The 16,728-nt window shown below is 50.4% G+C and overlaps 1 protein-coding gene across 1 annotated transcript; it reads left to right on the forward strand.

Moving 5' to 3' along the window:
- The first annotated feature begins 9,185 nt into the window (after nucleotides 1–9,185).
- On the forward strand, nucleotides 9,186–13,212 carry LOC129469677 (small ribosomal subunit protein uS14-like). The gene is made up of 2 exons (XM_055256459.1): nucleotides 9,186–9,241; nucleotides 12,987–13,212. The coding sequence occupies exons 1-2, from the start codon at nucleotides 9,186–9,188 to the stop codon at nucleotides 13,210–13,212; spliced, it is 282 nt and encodes a 93-aa protein (XP_055112434.1).
- The last annotated feature ends 3,516 nt before the right edge of the window (nucleotides 13,213–16,728 follow it).

Here is a 16,728-nt window from a genome sequence, read left to right on the forward strand (position 1 = left end):
GAACCCGGGAGGCGGAGCTTGCAGTGAGCTGAGATCGCGTCACTGCACTCCAGCCTGGGCAACTGAGCTTCCGTCTCAATTTAAAAAAAAAAAAAATTAGCTGGGCGTGGTGGTGGGTGCCTGTAGTCCCAGCTACTCAGTAGGCTGAGGCAGGAGAATTGCTTGAACCCGGGAGGCAGAGCTTGCAGTGAGCTGAGATCGCGCCATTGCACTCCAGCCTGGGCAATAGAGTGAGACTTCGTCTCAAAAAAAAAAAAAAAAAAGAAAAATCATTATCTCAACCAGGCCCGGTGGCTCATGCCTGTAATCCCAGGTCTATGGGAGGCCGAGGCCGGTGGATCACCTGAGCAAAGGAGTTACAGACCAGATGTCAGGAGTTCAAGACCAGCCTGGCCAACATGGTGAAACTGCATCTCTACTAAAACTACAAAAATTAGCCGGGTGCGGTGGTGGGAGCCTGTAATTCCAGCTACTCAGGAGGCTGAGGCAGGAGAATTGCTTGAACCTGGGAGGTGGAGGTTGCACTGAGCTGAGATTGTGTCATTGCACTCCAGCCTGGACAAGAGCAAAACTCCATCTCAAAAAAATGGTATGTATTGAATGAATGAATGGGAGTTGGGGCTGGCCTCTGAAGGGTAGGTAGTCTTCCAGGACAAAGGAATGAAATGCACAGAGGTGTGAAGTCAGGAGTAAGCACAGTCTACCCCAGGAGTGGATGGCTTGGCTCCAGGAGAGGACTAGTCAGAGACTAGTGGGAAAGGAGGTTGGGGACACAGCATGGGTGTAGATTGCGGAATATCCTGCAGGTTAGACTGAAGAATCAGGACTCTATCATGAAGGCTAATAAGAAGCCACTGAAGAACTTTCAGCTGAGGAGTGGCCTAATTAAAGCTGTATTTTGAGAAAATTAGTCCCGAGTCTGCTGCAGAATAGACGGAAGCGGGGCCAGCTGCATAATTGTCAGGATCCAGTGCAAAATGGAAATGCAGGGACCCTTGTTCAAAACCTAGGGAAAAAAGTGCCTTTAGAGGCACTAAAATATAAACTTTTTTTTTTTTTTTTTTTGGAGACAGAGTCTCACTGTGTCACCCAGGCTAAAGTGCAGTGGCATGATCTCTGCTCACTGCAGCCTCTGCCTCCAGGATTCAAGCGATTCCTCCCTCAGTCTCCCGGGTAGCTGGGACTACCACCACACCTGGCTAATTTTTGTATTTTTTTGTAGAGATGGGATTTCACCATGTTGGCCAGGCTAGTTTTGACCTCCTGACCTCAAATGATCCACCTACCTTGGCCTCCCAAAGTGCTGGGATTACAGGTGTGAACAACCGCACCCGGCCTAAACTATTTTCCTTTCATCCATAGTTCTTTCAGCTTCTCGTGGTTTTTTGTTTTAGAGACAGGGTCTTGCCATGTCACCCAGACTGGAGTGCAGTGACGTGATCTTGGCTCACCGCAACCTCCACTTCCCAGGTTCAAGCAATTCTTCTGTCTCAGCCTCCTGAGTAGCTGGGATTACAGGCACGGGCCACCACGCCCGGCTAATTTATATATATATATATATATATATATATATATATATATTTTTTTTTTTTTTTTTTTTTTTTTTTTTTTTTGAGACGGAGTCTCGCTCTGTCACCCAGGCTGGAGTGCAGTGGAGCAATCTCGGCTCACTGCAAGCTCCGCCTCCCGGGTTCAAGCCATTCTCCTGCCTCAGCCTCTCCGAGTAGCTGGGACTACAGGCGCCCACCACCACGCCCGGCTAATTTTTTGTATTTTTAGTAGAGACGGGGTTTCACGGTGGTCTCGATCTCCTGACCTCGTGATCCGCCCGCCTCGGCCTCCCAAAGTGCTGGGATTACAAGCGTGAGCCACCGCGCCCGGCCTAATTTTTATATTTTTACTAGAGACAGGGTTTTGCCATGTTGGCCAGGCTGGTGTGGAACTCCTGGACTCCTGGACTCAAGGGATCCACCCACATCAGCCTCCCAAAGTGCTGAAATTACAAGTGTGAGCCACCGTACCCAGCATATCCATGAACAACCTTCCAGTCTCAGCCTCCAGGTAGCTGGGGCTGCAGGCACACTTCACCACGCCTGGCTTTCTCATGGTGTTTTTTTCTTTGATATTTAATGTTTAAATTTTTTTTTTCTTTTTTTGAGACGGAGTCTCACTCTGTCGCCCAGGCTGGAGTGCAATGGCGTGATCTTGGCTCGCTGCAACCTCCACCTCCCGGGTTCAAGTAATTCTCCTGCCTCAGCCTCCTGAGTAGCTGGGATTACAGGCATGCACAACCACGCCTGGCTAATTTTTGTATTTTTAGTAGAGATGGGAGTTCACCATGTTGGTCAGTCTGGTCTCGAACTCCTGACCTCCATGATCCACCCACCTCGGCCTCCCAAAATGCTGGGATTACAGGCATGAGCCACCGCACCCAGTCTTTCTTTTTTAGAGATGGGGGCGTCTCTTAAAAGAAAAGATGGGGGTCTCTATGTTGACGAGGCTGGTCTCAAACTCCTGGCCTCAAGCAATCCTGCCATCTTGGCCTTCCAAAGTGCTAGGATTACAGGTGTGAGCCCCACCTAACATTTTTCTATCTTCAGCTTCCTGATAAGGAAGGAAGGACTGAAAGGAAAAGGAACTATGGGTTGCCTCAGCCTTCCCTTTCCTTCTATGTCACTGTTGCCAGCATAAGTGGCCAAAACAGGGACATGACTAAAAAAAGATCTGATAAGATATGGTGATCATCCATGCCTCCTACAATGCCATTGCTTCCTTTCCGTGTTCATAGCCAACTTCTGCTTCCAGTGAAGAGTGTGGTCTCTTAGCTGTCAGCACTCCCACTTGTTCATATTCATTTTTTTTTTTTTTTGAGATAGTCTCTTGCTCTGTCACCTAGGCTGGAGTGCAGTGGCGTGATCATAGCGATCCAATCCTCCCAGCTTAGGCTCCTAAGTAGCTGGGAGTAGAGGTGGCTACTAGTCTCACCTGGCTAAATGCCTGTCTACTAGTCCGCCTGGCTAATTTTTAAAGAAGTTTTTCGTAGAGATGGAGTCTCGCCATATTGCCAAGGCTTGTCTTGAACTCCTGGGCTCAAGGGATCCTCCCGCCTGGGTCTCTCAAAGTGCTGGGATTACAGGCAGGAGCCATTGTTGTTGAGGTTCCTTGCAGAGGGAGCCTTTCCATGTTCACGTCCAATTCAGCAGCTGGCCGTGCTCAGCCTCACGTATTCAGTTGTAGACATAACATGCTTACCTTATACTCATCTGGAGTCTGGCTGAACTCCCACACATTGTAGGTTCCCCAGAATTCTGTGCCCATGGTGCATCTGGAACGCTGTGTGATTGGGACGTAGCTCCTCTGCTCACACGCATGCGCCAATGCTCCACTGGACGTTACTTACAAAGCACAAATTCAAAGATAGAACTATGAAGAATTTCAAGACAGCGATGGCATTCAGCTCCATGAATGTTTGGGGGGGAAAAAAAAGCAACAGCAGAGTTTTAAACCAAACAACTATGAGCATGGGCCTCGTGCCACTGTGCAGGTCGCACGTCAGGAGTCTGGCCTTGGGCTGGATGGAATGGGTTTGAGGACGTGGATGGCAGTTTGGATGTGAGGTGTTGAGAACTTGGGCTAAGGATTTAAGGTGAGTTGAAAGGAGAAGAAAAACCTCTCCAAGGAAAACCGGCAAGATTTGAAGAAAGATTAAAAGAGGTGGAGATAATGATTCTTTTTTTTTTTTCTTGAGACAGAATCTCGCTCTGTTGCCCAGGCTGGAGCACAATGACATGATCTTGGCTTACTGCAACCTCCACCTCCTGGGTTCAAGCAATTCTCCTGCCTCAGCCTCCTGAGTAGCTGGGATTACAGGCTCCCACCACTGCACACGGCTAATTTTTGTAGTTTTAGTAGAGACGCAGTTTCACCATGTTGGCCAGGCTGATTTTAACTCTTGACCTCAGGTGATCCACCCACCTTGGCCTCCCCAAGTGCTGGAAATGTAGACATGAGCCACCATGCCTGGCCCACTCAGTGCATATCTAATAAGCATTTGCTTAGAGCCAGGTGCTATTACTATTCTGGTCCCTGTGTTCCTGGGGCTGCCACTCCAGTAGACAATTAACAAAAGCAAACAAATATAATGTTTATATTATTATTTTTATTATTTTGAGATAGAGTCTTGTTCTATCGCCCAGGCTGGAGGGCATTGGTACAATCTTGGCTCACTGCAACCTCATCTCCCAGGTTCAAGCAATTTTCCTGCCTCAGCCCCTTGAGTAACTGGGATTACAGGCATGCACCACCACACCTAGCTAATTTTTGTATTTTAGTAGAGACCAGTTTCACCATGTTGACCAGGCTGGTCTCCAACTCATGACCTCAAGTGATCTGCCTGCCTCGGCCTCCCAAAGTGCTGGGATCACAGGCATGAGCCACCGCACCAAACTTAATAATGTTAATATTATGCAGGAAAAAGAACAGGCTAAGGTACCAGAGAGTGCCTGGATGGTCAGGAATGGCCTTACTGAGAAGGCAACTTTTTATTTATTTATTTTTTTTTTTTTTTTTTTTTTGAGACGGAGTCTTGCTGTGTCACCCAGGCTGGAGTGCAGTGGCGCGATCTCGGCTCACTGCAAGCTCCGCCTCCCGGGTTCAGGCCATTCTCCTGCCTCAGCCTCCCGAGGAGCTGGGACTACAGGCGCCCGCCAACACGCCCGGCTAATTTTTTGTATTTTTAGTAGAGACAGGGTTTCACCGTGTTAGCCAGGATGGTCTCGATCTCCTGACCTCGTGATCCGCCCGCCTCGGCCTCCCACAGTGCTGGGATTACAGGCTTGAGCCACCGCGCCCGGCCCTATTTATTTTTTCAGACAGAGTCTCTGTCGTCCAGGCTGGAGTGCAATGGCGTGATCTCGGCTCACTCTAACCTTCGCCTCCTGGGTTCAAGTGCTTCTCCAGCCTCAGCCTCCCAAGTGGCTGGGATCACAGGCGTGCACCACCACGCCCAGCTAATTTTTGTATTTTAGTAGAGACGGCTTTTCACCATGTTGGTCAGGCTGGTCTCGAACTCCTGACCTCAGGTGATCCACCCGCCTCGGCCTCCCATAGTGCTGGGATTACAGGCATAAGCCACCGCACCCAGCCACAACTTTTTTTTTTTGAGACAGTCTCTGTCTGTTGCCCAGGCTGGAGTACGGTGGTGCAACTGTGGCTTACTGCAGCCTTGAACTCCTGTGAGGGAAATGACTGTTCATGTAAGACTCACACACCCGAAAGGAGGTCTGAGGAGAGGTAAGGGAAGAGATTTCCGGGAAGAAGGAAGTGAAAGTGCAAAGGCTGGGCTTTAGTGAGCAAAGACAAGATGAATACAGCAAGAGATTCAAGAGCTAGGCAGGGGCCAGACCATAAAGGGTCCTTGTAGACCCTAGAGAATGGTTGGATATTTTTGACCTCATATCCTATCTAGTGGATGTGGTTTGGATTTTAATCCAACCACCATGAAAACAATTCTGTGGTTTCAGGAAGGAGAGTGACATAATCACATTTAATGAAAATTGGCCAGGCCCGGGGACTCATGCCTATAATACTAGCACTTTGGGAGGGCCAGGCCAGCAGATCGTCTGAGGTCAGGAGTTCAAGACTAGACTGGCCAACATGGCGAAACCCCATCTCTACTAAAAATAGAAAAATTATCACTGCTGTAATCCCAGCACTTTGGGAGGCCTAGTCAGGCAGATCACTTGAGGTTAGGAGTTCCAGACCAGCCTGGCCAACATGTGAAACCCTGTTTCTACTAAAAATACAAAACTAGCTGGGCAGCCGGGTACGGTTGCTCACATCTATGATCCCAGCACTTTGGAAGGCCGAGGGGGAGGATCATGTGGTCAGGAGTTCAAGACCAGCCTGACCAACACAGTGAAACCCCATCTCTACTAAAAATACAAAACATTAGCCAGGCATGGGTGGGCACTTGTAATCCCACCTACTTGGGAGGCTAAGACAGGAGAATCACTTGAACCCAGGAGGCAGAGGTTGCAGTGAGCTGAGATTGCACCCTTATACTCCAGCCTTGGCAACACTGCGAGACTGTCTCAAAAAGAAAAAAGACCAGGCGCGGTGGCTCATGCCTGTAATCCCAGCACTTTGGGAAGCCGAGGAGGGTGGATCACCTGAGGTCAGGAGTTCGAGACCAGCCTGACCAACATGGAGAAACCCTGTCTCTACTAAAAGTACAAAACTAGCCGGGCGTAGTGGCATGTGCCTGTAATCCCAGCTACTAGGGAGGCTGAGACAGGAGAATCACTTGAACCCGGGAGGCGGAGGTTGCAGTGAGCCAAGATTGTGCCATTGCACTCCAGCCTGGGCAACAAGAGTGAAACTCTGTCTGAAAGAAAAAAAAGGGCTAGGCGCAGTGGCTCACACCTGTAATCCCAGCACTTTGGGAGGCTGAGGCGGGCAGATCACGAGGTCAGGAGATCGAGACCACAGTGAAACCCCATCACTACTAAAAATACAAAAAATTAGCCGGGCGCAGTGGTGAGCGCCTGTAGTCCCAGCTACTCCGGAGGCTGAGGCAGGAAACCCGGGAGGCAGAGCTTGCAGTGAGCCAAGATCGTGCCACTGCACTCTAGCCTGGGCGACAGAACGAGACCTCGTCTCAAAAAAAAAAAAAAAAAAAAAAAAATTAGGCCGGGCGCAGTGGCTCACACCTGTAATCCCAGCACACTGGGAGGCTGAGGCAGGTGGATCACCTGAGGTCGGGAGTTCAAGACCAGCCTGACCAACGTGGAGAAACCTCGTCTCTACTAAAAATACAAAATTAGCCAGGGTGGTGGCGCATGCCTGTAATTCTAGCTACTCGGGAGGCTGAGGCAGGAGAATCACTTGAACCCGGGAGGCGGAGGTTGCAGTGAGCCGAGATCGCACCATTGCACTCCAGCCTGGGTGACAGAGCAAGACTCCGTCTCAAAAAAAAGAAAAGAAAACTCTTGTGTGTGTTTTATGTCTTCAACTAGACTGTAAGCACTCTAAGCTCTTTGAGAACAGGCCTTTGTCTTAGACTATTTATACTTTCTTCAAACTCAAGAAACCCATAGAGCTACCAAAGATAGCGCCTGGTTGAATTGGGCATGAACATGGAAAGGCTCCTTCTGCAAGGAACCTCAGAAGCGACTTGCTCTTTCCTTCCTCAGGCAAGCAGCACTGACGTGGTCCAGCCTCTATTTGGAAAGATGAGACCTCGTCCAATCCTCAAGACGTGAAGCTTAGCAAACATAGCCAGGGGTGGCCTCCGGATTCCTGGCTCAGCCTCTGCCCTTGTACCCCACGTTCACTTGGAAAGAAATAAATGTCTTCTGCGCACTGCAGGGGGTTTATGGAGTAAGAATGAGATACCTGTTACTCCCTTTTCTTGCTGTCTTCTGCAAGTTTGGAGGACGGAACTGAGGCGGGGGGAGGGGCTCCAGCATTAAGCGCAACATTGGTGTTTTGAGAGAAACAAGCCGAGAAAGGTAAGATCTGAAAAATCTCGGGGAAAAGAGCTGTTACAAACCTCTAGTCTTTTCCTGGAGCCCACCTTTCCCACCAGCATCTTCCGAAAGGAACCAGGGCCTGAGAGCCTTTACACCCCCTCTCTCATATCTAGACCTTGTCCTGATGTGTCTGGAATAGGTGGGTTTTTGGTCTCACTAACTTCAAGAATGAAGCTTAAAAGGCGGTGTGTTCGGAGTTTGTTCCTTCTGATGTTCGGATGTGTTCGGAGTTTCTTCCTTCTGGTGGGTGCGTGGTCTCGCTGGCTCAGGAGCGAGGCTGCAGATCTTCACGGTGAGTGTTACAGCTCTTAAGGCGGCGCGTCTGGTGAGAATTACAACTCATAAAGAAAGTGTGAACCCAAAGAGTCAGCAGCAGCAAGATTTATTGCAAAGAGCAAAAGCACAAAGCTTCCACAGTTTGGAACGGGACCTGAACAAGTTGCCACTGCGGGCTGGAGCAGCCTTTTTTTATTCTTATCTGGCCCCACCCACATCCTGCTGATTGGTCCATTTTACAGAGAGTCGATTGGTCCATTTTACAGAGAGCTGATTGGTCTGTTTTGACAGGGTGCTGATTGGTGCGTTTACAATCCCTGAGCTAAACGCAAAAGTTCTCCACGTCCCCACTAGGTTAGCTGGATACAGGGTGTCAACACTAAGGTTCTCCAAGTCTCCACCAGAGTAGCTAGATACAGAGTGTCGATTGGTGCATTCACAAACCCTGAGCTAGACACAGGGTGCTGATTGGTGTGTTTACAAACCTTGAGCTAGATACAGAGTGCCGACTGGTGTATTTACAATCCCTTAGCTAGACATGAAGGTTCTCCAAGTCCCCACCAGAGTAGCTAGATACAGAGTGTCAATTGGTGCATTCACAAACCCTGAGCTAGACACAGGGTGCTGATTGGTGTGTTTACAAACTTTGAGCTAGACACAGTGCCGATTGGTGTATTTACCATCCCTTAGCTAGACATAAAGGTTCTCCAAGTCCCCACCAGACTCAGGAGCCTATCTGGCTTCACCCAGTGGATCCCACACCGGGGCTGCAGGTGGAGCTGCCTGCCAGTCCTGCGCCGTGTGCCCGCACTCCTCAGCCCTTGGGACTGGGCGCCGTGGAGCAGGGGGCGGCGCTCGTTGGGGAGGCTCGGGCCGCACAGGAGCCCACGGAGTCGGGGGAGGCTCAGGCATGGTGGCCTGCAGGTCCCGAGCCCTGCCCCGCGGGAAGGCAGCTAAGGCCCAGCGAGAAATTGAGCACAGTAGCTGCTGGCCCTGGTGCTAAGCCCCTCACTGCCCAGGGCCTGCGGGGCCGGCCGGCCGCTCCGAGTGCCACGCCCACCCGGAATCGCGCTGGCCCGCAAGCACCGCGCGCAGCCCCGGTTCCCGCCCGCGCCTCTCCCTCCACACCTCCTCGCAAGCTGAGGGAGCCGGCTCCGGCCTTGGCCAGCCCAGAAAGGTTCCCACAGTGCAGCAGCGGGCTGAAGGCTCCTCAAGCGCGGCCAGAGTGGGCGCCAAGGCCGAGGAGGCACCGAGAGCGAGCGAGGGCTGTGAGGCCTGCCAGCACGCTGTCACCTCTCACTGAGGTCTGTACCCGTCGATCTCCTTCCCCTCAGTCCATGCAATTCCAGGGATTTAGCTGTCTGGGTTCCCAACAAAATGGGTGTTTGCAAAGACAAGAACAAGAAAAGAGAAGACTTCTGTAACACGGATATGTGGGGAGAGGAGAATGGAACAGTGCTGTTAATGCGGACAGAGTCTCAGTTTTACAATGATGAAAAGAGTTCTGGAAATGGATGGTGGTGATGGTTGCACAACATCGTGAGTGGAGTTAATGCCACTGAAATGTACACTTAAAAATGGTTAAGATGACAGGAGGCTGAGACGGGAGAATTGCTTGAACCTGGGACACAGAGGTTGCAGTGAGCCAAGATCGTGCCACTGCAATCCAGCCTGGGCAACAGAGCAAGACTCCATCTCGAAAAAAAAAAAAAAAGGGTTAAGATGGTCCAGGCGCGGTAGCTCACACCTGTAATCCCAGCACTTTGGGAGGCCAAGGTGGGAGAATCATTCAAGCCCAGGAGTTCCAGACCAGTGGGACCCCCGTCTATACAAAAAATTTAAAAATTAGGCTGGGTGTGGTGGCTCACACCTGTAATCCCAGCACTTTGGGAGGCCTAGGTGGGTGGATCACTTGAGGTCTGGAGTTCGAGACCAGCCTGGCCAACATGGTGAAACTCCATCTCTACTAAAAATACAAAAATTAGCTGGGCACAGTGGCTCACGCCTGTAATCACAGCACTTTGGGAGGCCGAGGTGGGCAGATCACCTGAGGTCAGGAGTTGGAGACCAGCCTGGCCAACATGGTGAAATCCCATCTCCACGAAAAATACAAAAATTATCAGGCCTGTAATCCCAGCTACTTGGGAGGCTGAGACAGGAGAATTGCTTGAACCCAGGAGGCAGAGATTGCGGTGAGCAGTGATCGCACCACTGCACTCTAGCCTGGGCAACAGAGCAAGACTCAGTCTCAAAAAAAAAAAAAAAAAAAAAATTAGCCAGGCATAGTGGTGCATGCCTGTAGTCCCAGCTACTGGGGAGGCTGAGGTGAGAGGGTTACTTGAGCCCAGGAACTCAAGGCTACAGTGAGCCATAGTTGCACCAATGTACTCCAGCCTGGGCAACAGAATGAGATCCTGTCTCAAAAACAAAAAAAGGGTTCAGATGGTAAATTTTATGTTGTGAATATTTTACCACAATCGAAAGAAGGAAGGAAGGGAAGGAAAGAAAGAAAAAGAAAATAAGAGAAGAGGCCAGGAATGGTGGCTCGTGCCTGTAATCCCAGCACTTTGGGAGGCTGAGTGGGGAGGATTCCAAGAGTGGGGCCAAGAGTTTGAGAACAGCCTGAGGAACATAGCAAGACCGAATCTCTACAAAAAATTTAAAAATAAGCTGGGTGCAGTGGCTTGCTCCTGTGGTCCCAGCCATGATTGCACCGCTGTACTACAGTTGGTAACACAGCAAGGCTCTGTCTCTAAAAAAAAAAAAATAGAAGAAAAGGAAGAAAGCAAGCCAGATGTGGTGGCTCACGCCTGTAATCCCAGCACTTTGGGAGGCCAAGGTGGGTGGATCACTTGAGGCCAGAAGTTTGAGACCAGCCTGGCCAACATGGTAAAACCCCATCTCTACTAAAAATACAAAAAATTAGTCAGGTGTGGTGGTGCATGTCTGTAATCCCAGCTACTCGGGAAGCTGAGGCAGGAGAATCACTTGAACCCAGGAGCTGGAGATTGCAGTGAGCTGAAATCGTGCCACTGCACTTCAGCCTGGGCAACAGAACCAGATGCTGTCTCAAAAAAAAAAAAAAAAAGGCTGGACATGGTGGCTCACGCCTGTAATCCTAGCACTTTGGGAGACCGAGGCAGGCAGATCACAAGGTCAGAAGATTGAGACCATCCTGGCTAACACAGTGAAACCCTGTCTCTACTAAAAATACAAAAAATTAGCTGGGCGTGGTGGCGGGCATCTGTAATCCCAGCTACTTGGGAGGCTGAGCCAGGAGAATCTCTTAAACCCGGGAGACAGAAGTTGCAGTGAGCTGAGATCACGCCACTGCATTCCAGCCTGGGTGACACAGCAAGACTCTCTGTCAAAAAAAAAAAAAAAAAACAGAAGAAGAAGAAAAATAAGAATAGATAAGAAAATAAAGTTTATTCACTGACGAGATCAAGCTCCAACTCCTCAGCAGGACACACAAGGCCACATAGCCCAAGGAGCCCCCATCTGCCCTTACTCCATCTCAGCCTGCCCATGGTTCATCCACATCACACGCCCTCCCAGATCTTTCATACCCAGCAGGCTGAGACTAATATGTCAGGAACTATGTGTGAGATTAATAAGAACAACATTTCTCATATATATTGAGAAATATATATATATATCATATATTGAGCACTTTCTGTATGCCAAACACTATGCTAGACATTAAAATGTCTACATGATTTCATCAAATCTTCACAGCAACCTTCTAAGATAAACTTTCCATTTTGTAGATGGGGAAACAGAGTAATAGAGGTTTAGTCGTTTATTCAACTTCACACATCTAACAACTCGTTTCTTTTGTTTTTTCATTTTTTTGTTTTCTTGTTCCAGAGTCTTACTCTGTTGCCCAGGCTGGGGTGCAGTGGTGCAGTCTCAGCTCACTGCAACTTCCGCCTCCCTGGTTCAAGCGATTCTCCTTCCTCAGCCTCCCCAGTAGCTGGGATTACGGGAGCCCGCCACCACGCCCAGCTAATTTTTTGTATTTTTAGTAGAGATGGGGTTTCACCATGCTGGCCAGGCCGGTCTTAAACTCCTGACTTCAGGTCATCCGTTCACCTTAGCCTCCCAAAGTGCTGGGATTACAGGCATGAGCCACCGCGTCCAGCCATAACTCATTTCTTTGATGGTCCTTAGTAGAACTAGCAACCAGGTTTCTTGGCATCTCAGATACCTCTGCTAAAGCATTTCACATGTCTATCTCTCTCTCAAGACCCTGGTTCTGGCCCGGGTCCGGTGGCTCACGCCTGTAATCCTAGCACTTTGGGAGGCTGAGGTGGGTGGATCACCTGAGGTCAGGAGTTTGAGACCAGCCTGGCCAACATGGTGAAACTTTATCTCTACTAAAAATACAAAAATTAGCCAGATATGGTGGTGCATGCCTGTAATCCCAGTTACTCAAGAGGCTGAGGCAGGAGAATCACTTGAACCCAGGAAGCGGAAGTTGCAGTGAGCCAAGATCACGCCATTGCACTCCAGCCTGGGCAATAGAGGGAGACTCTGTCTCAAAAGAAAAAACGAAAAAGGCTGGGCACGGTGGCTCACGCCTGTAATCCCAGCACTTTGGGAGGCTGAGACAGGCAGATTACCTGAGGTCAGGAGTTCGAGACCAGCCTGGCCAACATGGCGAAACCCCGTCTCTACTAAAAATAACAAAAATTAGCCAGGTGTGGTGGCACATGCCTGTAGTCTCAGCTACTTGGGAAGCTGAGGCAGGAGAACTGCTTGAGCCTGGGAGACGGAGGTTTCAGTGAGCTGAGATCATGCCACTGCACTCCAGCCTGGCTGAAAGAGCGAGACTCTGTCTCAAAAGAAAAAAAAAAAAAAGGCCAGGCACAGTGGCTCACGCCCGTAATCCCAGCACTTTGGGAGGCCGAAGCGGGTGGATCACGAGGTCAGGAGATGGAGACCATCCTGGCTAACATGGTGAAACCCCGTCTCTACTAAAAAAACAAAAAATTAGCCGGGCATGGTGGCGGATGCCTGTAGTCCCAGCTACTCAGAAGGCTGAGGCAGGAGAATGGCGTGAACCCAGGAGGCAGAGCTTTCCGTGAGCCGAGATCGTGCCACTGCACTCCAGCCTGGGCGAAAAAGCGAGACTCCGTCTCAAGAGAAAAAAATACCCTGGTTCTCCAGGGCCAGTACCAAGTTTTATTCGTCTTGCTTCCTTTTACCTCGTTGCACTGCTGAGAGCAAGATAGGTCATCAGCAGCTGTACTGGAGCCACCCGCGCAAATTCGGCCAGGGTTCTCGCTCTTGTCGCGTCTGTTCAAACCGGCACGATCTGATCCGGAAATATGGCCTCAATATGTGCCGCCAGTGTTTCCGTCAGTACGCGAAGGATATCGGTTTCATTAAGTTGGACTAAATGATCTTCCTTCAAAGGATTATCCAAGGCATCTACTCAATGAAAAACCATGATAGTTCTTTGTACATAAAATAACCATTTGAAAAAAAAAAAAGTTTTATTCGTCTTTAGAGTCCCTGTGGTGGGCTACACAGTATTTGACCAATGTATCAGCAGCCAATACATGTTAATTGAACGAAAATTGGGGGGGGTGCAGCAAGAAGCGGGGGAGAGAAAGAGAGAGGCAGTGGGTAGGATGGAGTGAGTGGGTAGATCAGGCCCAGAGGCTTCAGGGTGTGCTGCCAAGCTCTGAAAAGTTTTTGGGGGTGTGGGGAAGGCAGGGGACACTGGGCAGGCATCATAGGTGCCCTTGGCGGGGGCCTGACAAAGTCGATGTCAAAGCGAAGTCAGTCTTAATGAAAGAGTGTAGACAGCTCTGGATGGTAATCAGGAATCCTGGAATCTAGGGCAGGCTGGGGAAAGAGAGGTTGGGGGCACAGTGTCCTGGAGAGGGTGGGGTGGAGGGAGGAGAGAAAAGCCAGCTCCAAGGAGATTCCAGGGACAAAAAGTCAGGATGTTGGCACTCGGAACAAACCCCTTGGTGGGTGCCCAGGTGCATCCGGGCTCTTTAACCCCCCTCCCTGCTGGCTCGCACTCCACAGGCCTCCACAGGATGACTTCTTTTTATTATTCAGGTCTCTGCTCAAATGACTTCCCTGACCATCCAGCTAGTGTTGCCCCTCCCCTCCCCCTCCTATTATATTACAGGATTTTATTACCTTTATTGCTCTAACCGCTATCTGAAATAATCCTGCTTATTTATTTGTGTTCTTGTTTGTGTCTGCTTCCTCTCTACTATAAGTTCCATTAGAACGGGGATGGTGTTTGTCCTCCTTTTTTTCTTTCTTCGAGACGGAGTCTCGCTCTGTCGCCCAGGCTGGAGTGCAGTGGTGCGATCTCCGCTCACTGCAAGCTCCGCCTCCCGGGTTTACGCCATTCTCCTGCCTCAGCCTCCGGAGTAGCTGGGACTACAGGCGCCCGCCACCACACCCGGCTAATTTTTAGTAGACACAGGGTTTCACCGTGTTAGCCAGGATGGTCTCGATCTCCTGACTTCGTGATCCACCTGCCTCACCCTCCCAAAGTGCTGGGATTACAGGCGTGAGCCACCGCACCTGGCCTGTGTTTGTCCTTTTCACCAATGAATACTCAGTATCTAGAACAGTGCCTGGTACACAGCAGGTGTTCAGGTGGCCTAGGTTAACCCTGAACGTCAACAAGGGGCCAGAGTTAAATGTGGATGCCCTCTCCATGCTGAAGACTTCGCTACAAACACTGCTGGCTGGGTGGAGGCAGTTGTAGATCCTGAGAGGATCTATAGGGTCAAGATTAGGAGAGGTACAAGGGGCTTGGGATTTGTGTCTTCTACCCTAGAGACTCCCCAGGGCCTCCTTACCCTGGGGTCATTTAGGTCCTGGCTGATCTCTGCAGAAGGGGACAGCAGCTCCAGTGAGTGACTCAGCCTGCTGCCTGGGTTACTGGTGAAAAGACTCTTGTAAGAAACTAGGAGGCTTGGACACTGGGATTCTCATGGGGTCTGGAGATGGAGGATGCTTTAACCTAATGGTTCTTTATAAGTTTTTTCTTTTCTTTTTTTTTTTTTTTTTTTTTTGAGACAGAGTCTCACTCTGTCACCCGGGTTGGAGTGCAGTGGCGCAATCTCGGCTCACTGTAACCTCCACCTCCCGAGTTCAAGCAATTCTCCTGCCTCAGCCTCCCGAGTAGCTGGGATTACAGGCGCCCGCCATCACGCCCAGCTAATTTTTGTATTTTTAGTAGAGACGGGATTTCACTGTGTTGGCCAGGTTGGTCTCAAACTCCTTACTTCAGGTGATCTGCCCGCCCCGGCCTCCCAAAGTGCTGGGATTAAAGGTGTGAGCCGGCCGGGCGCGGTGGCTCAAGCCTGTAATCCCAGCACTTTGGGAGGCCGAGGCAGGCGGATCACGAGGTCAGGAGATCAAGACCATCCTGGCTAACACGGTGAAACCCTGTCTCTACCAAAAATACAAAAAATTAGCCGGGCGTGTTGGCGGGCCCCTGTAGTCCCAGCTACTCGGGAGGCTGAGGCAGGAGAATGGCGTGAACCCGGGAGGCGGAGCTTGCAGTGAGCCGAGATCGTGCCACTGCACTCCAGCCTGGGAGACAGAGCAAGACTCCGTCTCAAAAAAAAAAATAAAAAAAATAAAAAAATAAAGGTGTGAGCCACCGCGCCTGGGTAACCTAATGGTTCTTGAGAGGAACGAGGATGGAGGGCTTGAGCCCCAGAGCTCCTTAGTAGGCTGGGAGCTTTGGGCTAGGACACAAGGGTTCCTAAGAGGGCTGAAGACTGGGAGCTGGGGGGTAGGGTCTAGGGGCTTGGACACGAGGGTTCCCCAGGGAGGGATGCTGGGCACCAGCATTCTCTAGAGGTCTGTGGTTGAGAGCTGGGTCACCGTATTCTTTGAGGGCAGAGATATTCCTGAATCTGTCTGTTTTTCCCAGCTGGGACTAGCACAAGCCAGTTCTTGCTTAATGGAGTAGAGACGAATTCGTCTGGGAACGCAGCAAGTGGACCAAGACTAGGAGAGAGAGAGAGGCGAGATTCTCCCTCTGCTCTCTTCCTTTTCTTTCTCCCTGCCTCCACCCCTTTTTCCAGAACCCCTACCCACATCTCTCTATGACCCTCTCACGCCCCCTGCTGCCCCTTCCTTGGGCAGCAATGGCCAGTCCAAGGACCAGATGACTGAGATGTCAAAATCCCATCTCTTCCCTTCCTCCTGATCTCTCTGGACCAGCCACAGAGACAGGAAACTGGAGTCTCAAAGGGAGTAGCTTCTGCGGAACGAGGTGGGTCCTGGCTTCCAGAAAGTGACCTGTATCCAGAGTATGTCTGTCTGTCGGGGTTTTTGCTGGGATCTCAGCCTAAGAAGTCCTCATTTCCAGCTGGACGCGATGGCTCATGCCTGTAATCCCAGCACTTTGGGAGGCCGAGGCAGGAGGATCACCTGAGGTCAGGAGTTCTAGACCAGCCTGGCCAACATGGTGAAACCCCGTCTCTACTAAAAATACAAAAAATTAGCCGGGGGTGGTGGTACACGCCTGTAATCCCAGCAACTCGGGAGGCTGAGGCAAAAGAATCGCTTGAACCCGGGAGGCAGAGGTTGCAGTGAGCCGAGATCACGCCATCGCACTCCAGCCTGGGCAACAAGAGCGTGAAACTCCATCTCAAAAAAAAAAAAAAAAAAAAAAAGAAGTCCTCATTTCCTTAGAGAACCTCTCCTTGACGCTCAGACTAAGTTACGGCCTCCTAGTCTCCATGTTTTCTTTTTTTCTTTTTCTTTTTTTTTCTTTTTTGAGACGGACTCTCGCTTTGTCGCCCAGGTTGGAGTGCAGTGGCGCGATCTCGGCTCACTGCAAGCTCTGCCTCCCGGGTTCATGCCATTCTCCTGCCTCAGCCTCCCGAGCAGCTGGGACTACAGGCGCCCGCCACCACGCCCA

This window comes from Symphalangus syndactylus, chromosome 20 (assembly GCF_028878055.3).
Source record: "Symphalangus syndactylus isolate Jambi chromosome 20, NHGRI_mSymSyn1-v2.1_pri, whole genome shotgun sequence".
Lineage (NCBI taxonomy): Eukaryota > Metazoa > Chordata > Mammalia > Primates > Hylobatidae > Symphalangus > Symphalangus syndactylus.

Excerpts from the sequence above, each read along its gene's own strand:
- LOC129469677 (XM_055256459.1), top strand. The coding sequence starts at position 9,186 with ATGGGTGTTTGCAAAGACAAGAACAAGAAAAGAGAAGACTTCTGTAAC. Across the intron at positions 9,242-12,986 it reads GACTTCTGTAACACGGATAT|TACCAAGTTTTATTCGTCTT; the intron begins GTGGGGAGAGGA and ends CTCCAGGGCCAG.